Source organism: Triticum aestivum, chromosome 5D, assembly GCF_018294505.1.
Source record: "Triticum aestivum cultivar Chinese Spring chromosome 5D, IWGSC CS RefSeq v2.1, whole genome shotgun sequence".
NCBI classification, from domain to species: domain Eukaryota; kingdom Viridiplantae; phylum Streptophyta; class Magnoliopsida; order Poales; family Poaceae; genus Triticum; species Triticum aestivum.
In genome coordinates this window covers 536,391,454-536,402,882 of record NC_057808.1, presented here as the reverse complement: position 1 = coordinate 536,402,882, position 11,429 = coordinate 536,391,454, and the positions used below count along the sequence as shown (strand labels likewise).

The following is an 11,429-nucleotide window of genomic DNA, read 5'->3' as shown; positions in this document are numbered from 1 at the left end:
TTTTTCAAACAAAAAAAATCAGTCTCTGACACACACACACACACACGCTGCTCCCCCTTGCTAGCACTTGCCTCGTCGCCATGGACATGTTCCGAACAAAACTTGTCGCCGTTCCCTTTCTTGCGCCAGTGGTATTTTGACCAGTACCACAGTTTGAGACGACGACATCGGTGGGTACGGCCGGCTGACACGGCGGCATCGGTAAGCACGACCCATGGATGCAGACAGGACAGACGAGGCCACGCCATGAGCGTCACGCGCTATGGCCGGGATGCTTGCTCTGCATGCAGCTGACCTGACGAAGGGGAAATAGCACAGAAACTGCATCTCTCTCCAAGCTGACCGGCGCAATGGACACTGATCCATCGATGTCGTGCATGTGTACAGTGTGTACTACGACAATGGAACTACGCAATCGATGACGCCATGTATTCTGCACGTTTTTTGGGTGAGTACGTCGCCTCTCCATCTAATTAAGAGCATTTTTTTAACATTCAAAGATAAATTGAGAGCAGTTTTAGCTCCTCTCAATCTCTCAATCTTAACTCCTCAACCTCTTCTCTCTAAAAAAAACTCCTCAACCTCAAAAACACCTCTCCAAATTTAACTACACTAATTTTAAGTTCAAACAATTTAGCACCTCCTCTTCAAATTTTGATAAGTTAACCTTTTTAGCACCCAAATTTGTCCTGTCAAACACTATTTGAAACACAAATTTGCGCAAACTAGTCTTGCCAAACACTATTTGAAACACAATTAACATAACTAGTGAGGAGTTAAGATTGAGGGTTTGTTTGAGTAATTTTACGAAAATCCTCTCTCTCCTCATTTAATTGTGTGACACCTTAACAAAAATTCTAGTTGATATGCATGATACTACTAGTTATGATACTCTCATTGTGACCTGTCTCAGGATACGTATGCTGATTAAACTCTTGTCAAGATTAGCACTAATATTTATTGTGCAACTGGCCCAACTGCAAGATGTAGATGCCAAAGTTTAGGGACAAACTCAATGATTGATCTGCCAGGAAACAATACATTGTGCGTAGGTACGTACATCGGGCTTGAAAGTTTGCACAACAGACAATTAGATTAGATGATAGCTGAGACGTATGCGAGAGTGAGAGGCCGGCTTAAAGCACAATCATATACAGAGTTAGTACCTCTAAACGGTTTTCTCCTCCCCACAAGAGAGTCCTACGCATCTTGGGATTTCCCACCTTCCATCTGTGCCGTCGTCGATCTGCCTCGTCTCCTGTGCTTAGGGTCATGAAGGCGTGATGAATCCCGGGCCTTGTCAGTGGAAGGGCTCCAACTTCGGTTTTAGGTGTTTTTTTAATATGTTTACGGTTTGTGTCCCGCTTAGGAAGGTGAGACAGTGGCGACATCTTGATGAAATAAGTTTCACCCTGCCTAGCCCCTAGCACGACGGTGCCTCGCACGTCATTGGAGGATGTGTGGAGGTATGTCTCCGACGGATTTTGCGGGATTCTGTCGGTGTTTGTCTTCGGTAGATCCAGATGGACCCGTCTTTGTTCGTCCCTGTTCTTGTGTTTATGGATTGGATATTTCCTATCTATGTTTCTCTTCGTCGGTGATGATTGTTGTTCTGGTGCTGGTCCTTAGGAGTCGTAGCGCGGCGACTTTCTGACTGTCCGTTACAACAAGGTTTGTCCGGTTCCTGTGAGAAAGGGGCGATGACGGGGACGAGCCTTCAGCTAACTCCGGTGTGTGTAGTCGTCCTTAGGTGATCTACGGATATGAATTTCATTTTTGATACTTCTCATGCTCTTTGTACTTTCATGATGTTTGAAGAATAGTTCGATAGTTTTCTGTAAAGAAAGGGGTTAAATTATATTAATTAAGGAAGAAAACAAGCATGCACCTTGGCCAAACTTTTATTTAGGGAATGCCATCATGGCTAGCTTTATTCAAACTCAAATAGGGTTACATTGTTTGCGAGCATACTGATAACAAAATCAGGCGGCTCGCCTAGCCAAGTAAAAGAGTTCTTATTACAATAACTATGATTTGCTAGCACATGAACCGCTTCATTAGCAGTTCTAGAACAGCGCTTAAGCATGACCTTCTCAATTATCGAAGCTAAATCCACACACTTTGCAAATAGTGCTGAAGCTTCGTCCCACCATTGTGTTTGCCCGATGCAAAAGTCAATTTGCTTGTGAAGAATCTGATTCTACATCAAGGCGATTAAAACCAAGGGAATTTGCAAACTCCAATCTCTCATTGTAAGTGCTTCAGTTGTGATCACATCAGCTGCATAATGTATAAATTTGCATTGGGCAGCAAGGAAAATATCTTTTTCCATCCCATAAAATAGCTGCAGTAGCACCCATACCATCATCAACAAAGGATGCTGCATCCACATTTAGTTTGACATGCACTGGCTCAGGCTCACTCCACCTCATCTCCGGCCAAACTTCATTTAAACGGTCGGTCGCGAGGCTTCGCCGTTTTTGTCGATCCGCCGTTATCGGCATTTGTTTCTTTTTTATTTTCTCTTTCATTTTTTTTCGCGTGACTGTGTTGTTTCCGCCCCAGCACCTATCATTGGTTGTCTCGGATGGTTGCTTTGTAATACAAAGCGAGGGGGACCTTTTTTCGTCAAACTTCATTTAAACAAAACAATTGCATCTGCTGTAGTTTGGAAATTACACATGTTATTTCTCTCTCGAGCAGATAGGAAAAAAATAAACGAACAAAATTACACAAACACGTACACGGCGAAGTATTGTTCTGATGAAAAAAAGTCAATTGACCGTGTTATTAGTGGAGCATATAGTACCTGTTACCACACGCTGAAGAAACGATCAGATCAGATCAGACAGATTACAAGTCTACGGGTGAGCTTCGCGGCAGCTGGCTGTCACCTTCAACGACGTACACTCCTGTATAGAGTATGGACGTACGGCTCATTCGGGTCAAGGGAACGCCGCTTTGACTCGAGGCTAATTTTCCTTGTGCTTATCACCAATCAAACGCGGATGGATTAATTACCATACTGAACAATTCGGGACAGTGCAAAAATTCAAACCCACCGCCTCGATCCTAAGCCAGTAGCCACGACCTATATATAAGCATCCCATGGCGCCCATTCCCAGCACAGGACACCAGCTAGCGACATCGATCAAACACAAAGAGCTCATCAGATCTTTCGAGTTCACCGGCCGTTGTCGAGATGAAGCCCGCCGCGCAGCTGGTCACCGGCGTCCCCGTCGGTGGCCCCCCCGCCCCAGCCGCCTGGTCCTCCGGCCTCTTCGACTGCTTCGACGACTGCGGCCTCTGTACGCGCATATATATACCCTACCTCTCATGCCAATCATCCTCCAACTCATCTCCATGTGTCTCAATCGCCAGGAAATGCATGTCTAATACATATGATCTGTGCAGGTTGCCTGACTTGCTGGTGCCCGTGCATCACGTTCGGGAAGGTGGCGGAGATAGTGGACAGGGGCTCGACGTCGTGCGGCACCAGCGGGGCGCTCTACGCGCTCCTGTGCTCGCTCACGGGGTGCCACTGGATCTACTCCTGCACCTATAGGTCCAAGATGCGCGCCCAGTACGCGCTCCCGGACGAGCCCTGCTGCGACTGCTGCGTCCACTTCTGCTGCGAGCCCTGCGGCCTCATCCAGCAGTACAAGGAGCTCAAGGCCCGTGGCTACGACCCCGACATCGGCTGGCACCTCAACGTGGAGCGCGGCAACGGCGGCGCCGGTGCTGGCGGCGTCAACCCGCCCGGCATGCAGGAGATGGGCCGCTAGATCGTCCAACTCTGCCGTACGTGTGAATGGAGGATCGGTCGAGCAAGTTTTCGTCGTACTTGGTATTATTGCATAGTATAGTACGTACTAGCTTTGTTAAGTTCTGCACGTGGAGGAGTGTTGTATATGGTGGCGTGATGAGTGGCTGTCAGGAGTGGGAGGAGGAGCAAGGGGAAACGAGTATGCCGCAATGTATTTTGTTCATTGTAGTGTATATTTGTATTCTGTTCATTGTATTGTGTATTGTATATTTGTACAAACAAATCGAGCAAAGGACAAGATCTCTCCTCTTATACTAGGCCGAAAAATATTCTTATCTGTTTTTTTTACGAGAAAACTTTCGACCTATTCACCATCAATCATGACACTACAATGAGCACCAAAAATAATAAAATTTTCGTCCAGATACGCAGACCACCTAGTGACGATACAAGCACAGGAGCGAGCCGAAAGCGCGCAGCCGTCATCACACATCCCTCGGCGGAGCCGGGCATACTTGTTGTCGTAGACGGTCAGGAAACCATCATGCTAAGACTCCATAGGACCAGCGCATAAGAATAGCAACCGCCGCCAATGAAGAGAAGTGTAGATCCAAAGGATACAACCGAAAGGCACACTAACATAGACAAACGAAGAGCGAATCCGAGCGGATCCACCAAAGACAAGCGCCGACCGAATTCCACAACATCCGCCGGAGATACACCTCCACACACGCCTTTCGACGATGCTAGACGCACCACAAAAATGGAGGATAGGTAGGAAGAACCTTATTCCATCTTACAGGAGCGGCTGCCATCTTGTCTTCCCGAGCAGGACAGAAACAAACCCTAGCAAAATTCAAATTAACATATAAAAACGGACCCCTCCCGTCGGTACGGGCCGGGATCCACCACGGCCTCATGGCCCTCAGGCCACAGGAGATGTGGCAGATCGGTGGCACCGCCGACGAGAGGCGTAAACCCTAGTTGTCCGGTTCGCTTGGAGGAGAGGCGAAGGGGTAAGCCGCCCTCACATCCATTGCAAATTACCACCGAATTCTAACCATCTTTGTTAGCAGAAAATATCAAAGTGCATAGATGATGCCTATGTAACTGTTTCAGCCCTTTTACCTTTCAAAGTCAAATAATGTGTACCTAATCTTGTTCCTGAGATATATTAAACTTGTTGTTAATGGTATATAAGTTCACACTGAAAATAACATCACATGGTTGTCACATGAGAAATGCACCGCGCCTAGTGTTTGGGCATAAGTTGAGTGCTACTTCTCGGGTACTCGGTTTCAGCCCACTGTAAGATGAGTACCCACCAAAAATACAAATCAACTATAGGGCCCTCGTCCTTGACCAGAGTAAACTGAGTAGCGCTTGAAAAATACCTGGCTTACAAAGATAAGTCGGCATATTTCACAAAAAACACTCGGCTTACACACGAGGCTTGGCAAAGCACCTGGCACGGGGCCATCCTCACCGCACTTGACGACTCCGTGACAACAAACACTACAAGTGTTCTTTAGCGTCACAATCTCCATACATCTGCCTTCTTTTAATGCCAAATTCAAGCCGAGTGCTCGAAAGAAAGCACTCGGCTTAGCCTTGTGCCCCTTCATCATCATCACTCCTGTTTTATAAAGGATTCCGTGCGTGGCTGGCTCAGTTGTAACCCTAGCCATCTCGCCACTGCCACTGCACCGCCTTCTCGTCTCCGCTCACCCTGCTCCACGTATCTCCCGGTCGTCTCCCTTGCGAGCTAGTCCCCCACCGCTCCTCCTTTGGGTGGCACTTCGGCAATCTCCCTACGGGCCCCGAACGACCCCCTCTACCACCTGCTCCTCCTCCACCCGGCCAACCTCCTCCTCCACCGGCTCATCTCCTCGTCTGACAATAAACTAGTGTGAGCTTCTTCACCATTATTTTCTATTCTTTTATAGGTAAAATGTGAAATGTTTATTGGTTGTTAGTAAGTTATTAGTTAGTAGTTGTTAGTATTAGTTACTATTGTTAGTAGCTAGCTATTTAGTTAATCTTGTGTATAATTAATAAAATGTGCTACGTGTGTGGGGGGGGGGGGGCAGAGAGTGAGGTAGTTGTTTTTTTAACACGATATAGACGCAGACACCCAGACATATGCACACACACTCACCCCTATGAACGCACGCATGTACACACTGCCCCTATGAGCATTTTCGAGAGAAGGAGCCAGGTATATCATCTTGAGATTGATGAAGTCGCCACAGACGTCTTCGTAGTCAACGGGAACATCTCCTCCCATTGAACGCACATCGCCCAAAGTGCTGAAATAAATCCAGAGATATGCGAAAACCGGTGTCAAGTCTAGAACGTCAACTCTGATGGGCTTGGGATATCACTGTCCTCCTAACCATCCAACCACAGGTTGGTTCGCATTGAGGTAGTAGTTGTGAGTATTAATTAGTATTGTTAGTTGCTAGCTATTTCGTTTGTGGTTTATATATAGTGCTATGTTACATGTTGATTTATTATTTGTGATGAATGATGGCATGCATGCTTGTATAATATTGTGAAGATGGGCGAAAATGCGGGATGAAAGGGGTGCTTATTTTTCTTTTTCTTTTTTGAGGAACCGGCAGGACCACTGCCTATTTTCATTAACAGAGGAAGAGGTGAAACCTTATGTACACAGGGTTGCACGTTTTGCGGGAAAACGTGGCTGAAACTGCTAATAAAAAGGTACCATGGTATAATTAGCCAATGCCCGTAGTCGGCACGGCACCTACAAACGCGGCGTGCCGTTGCGTGATGTCCTCGTAAGCCAACATCGCCACTTCACGGTGACTCATGCGATGTCCCATGAAGACTCGTCTATTTCTCTCTTTCTAGATATTCCAGATGGTATAGATAAGTCTACCACTCCGGCGTTTGCATGTCTTCTTGGACTCGTTCCTTAACATCCCATCCCACCAGTTGGAGATGCCGACGGGCTCAGCAGAAAGTTAGCCATTGGGAGATCTTCGTTTGTCCAGTTGATCACTTGGTTCCGTACCATGACCGAGAAAGGGCAGTCTTTGCACAACCGGGTCGCAGTCTCTGGCGCCTGTAGGCATAGCTGACATCACGGGTCGTGTGTCCAGCCCCGGGTTGCAAGCATGTCCGCCGTGCGAATACGCCCATGAAGGGAGAGCCAGGCGAAGAACTTGCACTTTGGCTCCGTGTCTGCCGACCAAATCTTGCCGAGTCAAAAGTGGGATATGAACCATAGAACTGGACCGCATAGGCGGATGCCGCAGAGTAAACGCCATCAGTGATCAACTTGCACGAAATGAAGTCCACCTGTTTTTTTTTTTTTGAGAGATGGAGTCCGCCTGGTTGGGAGTGAGTTGAAGCTGACTGACCCACTCCCAAAGGGATACATACTCTCCCAACTGCTGCTTGAGGCGTACCCGAGAAGCAATGTGGTCAAATTGACGAAGATAAAGGATATCACTTCCTGCCTTCCTGGTATGACACCTGAAAGGGCTGGAAGGCGGTCCCCGTGGCCCCACGCGCCCGCGAGCCAGGGCCGCGTTGGTCCCATAGGCACCCTTTGCAAGTGCCCCTTCTTTATTGATCTAAAACCCTTCGTCATATTTATCAAAGATTTTTTTGCAATGAGCTTTGATAGTCAGCGCTAATCTATCAGAATGCGTACGCTGAATAAACTGTTGTCGAGCTTAGCAATATTAATTTGTGCAACAGGCCAACTACAAGATGTAGATGGCATAGTTTAGGGACAGATTTAATGATTGATCTGCCAGGAAACAATTATCCGTGCGTGCGTATGTACTCTTACGTCGGACTTGAAAGTTTGCACAACAAACAATTATATTTGGGGTTAGCTGAGACGTACGTGAGAGTGAGAGGCTGGCTTAAAAAGCACAATCATATACGGAGTTGGTACTTAATCAACAAGTCAAGCCATATGAACGGGGAAGAAAACCAGCGCGCACGTAGTAGTTGAAACTAGGCAAAACAATTTGCATCTGCCGTAGTTTGGTAATTAATACGCACGTTATTCCCTCTCGAGCAATAAGAAGAAGAAAACGAACAAAATTACACAAACGCGCAGACGGCGAAGAATTTTCCAGTTGAAAAAAAATCAATTAGCCGTGTTATTACTTATTAGTGGAGTATACAGTACCACACGCTGAAGAAATGTTCTCGTAAAAAAAAAAAGATTACAAGTCTACGGTGTGAGCTTCGGGGCAGCTTGGCTGTCACCTTCAACGACTTAGACATGTATAGAGTATGTACGCACGGCTAGTTCGGGTCAAGGGAACGCCTCTCTGACCTGCAGCTAATTTTCCTGGTGCTTATCACCAAGCAAACGCATATGGATTAATTAACGTTCGTACCCACCCCCGCCGGATCACCATCTATATATAAGCACCCCAACCTTGCCCATTCCCGGCACCACAGCTAGATAGATACATCATCAACACACAAAGACCTCATCACATCTTTCCAGTTCACCGGCCGTTATGGAGATGAAGCCCGCCGCGCAGCCGGTCACCGGCGTCCCCGTCGGCGCGGCGCCGGCCGCCTGGTCCTCCGGCCTCTTCGACTGCTTCGACGACTGCGGCCTCTGCTGCGTGACCTACTGGTGCCCGTGCATCACCTTCGGCAAGGTGGCGGAGATCGTGGACAGGGGCTCCACGTCGTGCGGCACCAGCGGCGCGCTGTACGCGCTCCTGTGCTCGCTCACGGGCTGCCAGTGGATCTACTCGTGCACCTACCGCTCCAAGATGCGCGCCCAGTACGCGCTCCCGGACGCGCCCTGCTGCGACTGCTGCGTCCACTTCTGCTGCGAGCCATGCGCGCTCGTGCAGCAGTACAAGGAGCTCAAGGCCCGCGGCTACGACCCCGAGATCGGCTGGCACCTCAACATGGAGCGCCGCGCCGGCGCCGGCGCCGTCAACCCGCCGGGCGTTCAGGAGATGGGCCGCTAGCTGGCTAGCTGCTCGAACTCAGCTGCTGCTTTATTATTGCCGTTTCTGTTTGCGTCTTTTATGTTTGATAAATTGTTGATATATTGTATTAGTACGTAGTAACTTGTGTGAGTATGTTGGATAGTGATGTGATGACTTGATGTTTTGCTCTTGCAACTTCAATAATGTTTTGGTTTGCTATAAGTGCACACACCGTGCACCAGAGTTATGAGTTGATGTCAGGAGTGGGAGGATTACCAGAACGTGTGTCGTCCCTAATGCCTCCATGCACTTTTTCAATGTACTTTATATTTGCATTTTATTCATTGTATTGTATACTATACTCCCTCTGTTCCAAAATATAAGGTGTATTAGTTTCTTCAAAAATCAACCAAGTCCATGTTTGACCAAGTGTCTAGAAAAATATATCAATATCTACAATACCAAAAAATTTATCATTTGATCCATCATGAAAAGCATGTTCATATATTATCTAGTAGGTATTGCAAATGTTGATATTTTACTCTCTAATCTTGGTCAAACATACAACTGTTTGACTTGCAGGAAAATTGATACACTTATATTTTTGAAATGGATGGAGTATTTGTTTAAAAAAAAGAGCAAACTGCGGGCTTTTTGTCCTTTTATTAGGCCGAAAAAGATTTGACCAGCCAAAAATATCAAGTACATATGATGCCTTATTAGTTATCTAAGTTTGTTTTTCATCCCTTTTACCTTTCAAAATCAACCATGCACCTAATCCCGTTGCTGAGATATTAAACAAATGTTGGTAGCATATAATTTCACACTGAGAATAACAGGCATGTGTGTCATCAATCATGCCGCAGGTATAATGTGAGTTAAAAAGGCTAACCCAATAGGAGGAATAGGTGTGCTGCTTTTCAAGAAGAGTGGAACATACGAGTTTGGAGGCTTCAACTCTGGTGGTGATGATGCCTCATAAACTAGTGCAACGGGGAGGAGCCAAGTGGAGTTTAATTAGGGCAGAAACAGATCCGATATATCAAACTCGCTCTTGATGATCCCAATATTGCGCCGACATTCCCTTAGGAGGTAGCCTGAGGAACTATCATTCCCTACAAGAGTGAACGCTACGATCTGTGAGTGTTTCTTCAAAGGAAAACACTCCCAACGAACGCCCGAGAATTGCCATGCCAAAATAGATATATTTGCCATGCTATCATATAAAAGATTGACATGTTGCGAAAAAAAGGCAATGGTAGTAGAAATATTGTGAGGAATTTGTCAGGCTGCAGGAGAGTAATTGACATGCGTTTGCAGAGATTTTTCATGACGATAACATGGAAAATTGTCATCCTATAAAAGAAAATTTCTAATTTCTTCAAGGTTTGCCATCCTCGTAGAAGAAAATTGTCATGCTATACCAATAGGACCTGGTGAAAATTGTCATGTTCCAAGAAATGGAATTTGCATCTTACATGTGTTCGCTCAGATTGACATCCAAAGCCACCCATTTAGTGTCATTAGCTTGTAACTCGCTCAGCAGGTTGCATGGGACCGATCATTGATTGCCACGTGTCTTGCTTTAAGCTTTGTACACAAAAGTTGAACATGTCACGGTGTGTTCGCTAAAAAAACCTCAAAGTTGACATCAGATCGTTAACATTTAAGGATATTTAACCCTAGTTAGCAAGCACACACCACCAATAACTACCACTAGGCTACAATCCAGGTCATAAAAGAAATTTTGCTCCTCACAAGATAGAATTGAACGATGCTTCATCGCAGTACTAGTTGTACCGCCAAAGAAGAAGACCATGATATAAAAAATGCAAACTCTAGGATACTAGCATCTGAGTCGGCATTTAAGAAGAAATGGTAGCCACGGGCATTGAACTCAGGCGGGCAAGGCGTAGACACGCACTGCTATGCACTTGAGCTTTGCTATGTTCTCATAATAACGAAAGAAAAAAGGGAACAAACCAAAACACAAGTAACTCCCTAACATCAGCCACGAAGACCAGGCAGGATGAGGGTAAAGTTAGAAGATACATATTCCAGAGGCAGTTCTCTCCACCGCCGAGACGCCAACACCAAAAAACACAAAACTAACAAAGAAAAGATATCTAAACTTTGTTTGAAAAAGAAAACCTAAATTTTCATGACGGTAACCCCTATTTGTCACTCTCTACGACAAAATGCCGAGTAAACGCATAAACGTAGAGACTTGGGCTGACCCATGTACACACGAGGGGCCTACTGGTTTTGACGTGATATCTTCTGTTCGTTGGCAATTTTTCCCTGTTTTTCGCGAAGGTGTAGCTCGGGCATCTTTTCTGTTCGCCTAGTATTTTTTTTCTGTTTTTATATTTCCTCGGTTCTGCTAGATTTTAATTTTTTTATTTAACATATTTTAAAATACATGAAAAATATCCCAATTCAAGATGTTTTCCCAATTTTTGAGAATATTTTTTAAATTTAAAACAAAATTGAGATGCACAAACTTTTTTTATTCAAACCAATTTGAAAACTTGAACATTTTAAAACTCTAGAATACTTTTCCATTAACCTTTTTAATTCATTTTATTTTTTAGTCTTACGGTTTTTTAGCCTTTCTACTGCAGCTTTTGTTTTCGAGAAAACCAGTTTAAGGGTTTGAGAAAACCAATTATAAAGCCATACCCTTTTTTTAGTCTAACTATAAAGCCATGCCTTTTTTTAAG

At 45.6% G+C, this 11,429-nt stretch overlaps 2 protein-coding genes across 2 annotated transcripts; both read left to right on the top strand.

Moving 5' to 3' along the window:
* Positions 1-3,070: 3,070 nt before the first annotated feature.
* Positions 3,071-4,016, top strand: LOC123126053 (cell number regulator 10). Its single transcript, XM_044546466.1, has 2 exons — positions 3,071-3,308; positions 3,415-4,016. Exons 1-2 carry the CDS (start codon positions 3,203-3,205, stop codon positions 3,783-3,785), a joined length of 477 nt encoding a protein of 158 aa, XP_044402401.1. The 5' UTR covers positions 3,071-3,202; the 3' UTR covers positions 3,786-4,016.
* A 4,198-nt stretch (positions 4,017-8,214) lies between these two features.
* On the top strand, positions 8,215-9,111 carry LOC123126052 (cell number regulator 10). The gene has a single exon (XM_044546465.1). The coding sequence runs from the start codon at positions 8,278-8,280 to the stop codon at positions 8,743-8,745; it is 468 nt and encodes a 155-aa protein (XP_044402400.1). The 5' UTR covers positions 8,215-8,277; the 3' UTR covers positions 8,746-9,111.
* The last annotated feature ends 2,318 nt before the right edge of the window (positions 9,112-11,429 follow it).

Coding starts and splice junctions, on each gene's coding strand:
- LOC123126053 (XM_044546466.1), top strand. CDS start 3,203: ATGAAGCCCGCCGCGCAGCTGGTCACCGGCGTCCCCGTCGGTGGCCCC. Junction 3,309..3,414: donor CTTCGACGACTGCGGCCTCT/GTACGCGCATAT, acceptor TGATCTGTGCAG/GTTGCCTGACTTGCTGGTGC.
- LOC123126052 (XM_044546465.1), top strand. CDS start 8,278: ATGGAGATGAAGCCCGCCGCGCAGCCGGTCACCGGCGTCCCCGTCGGC.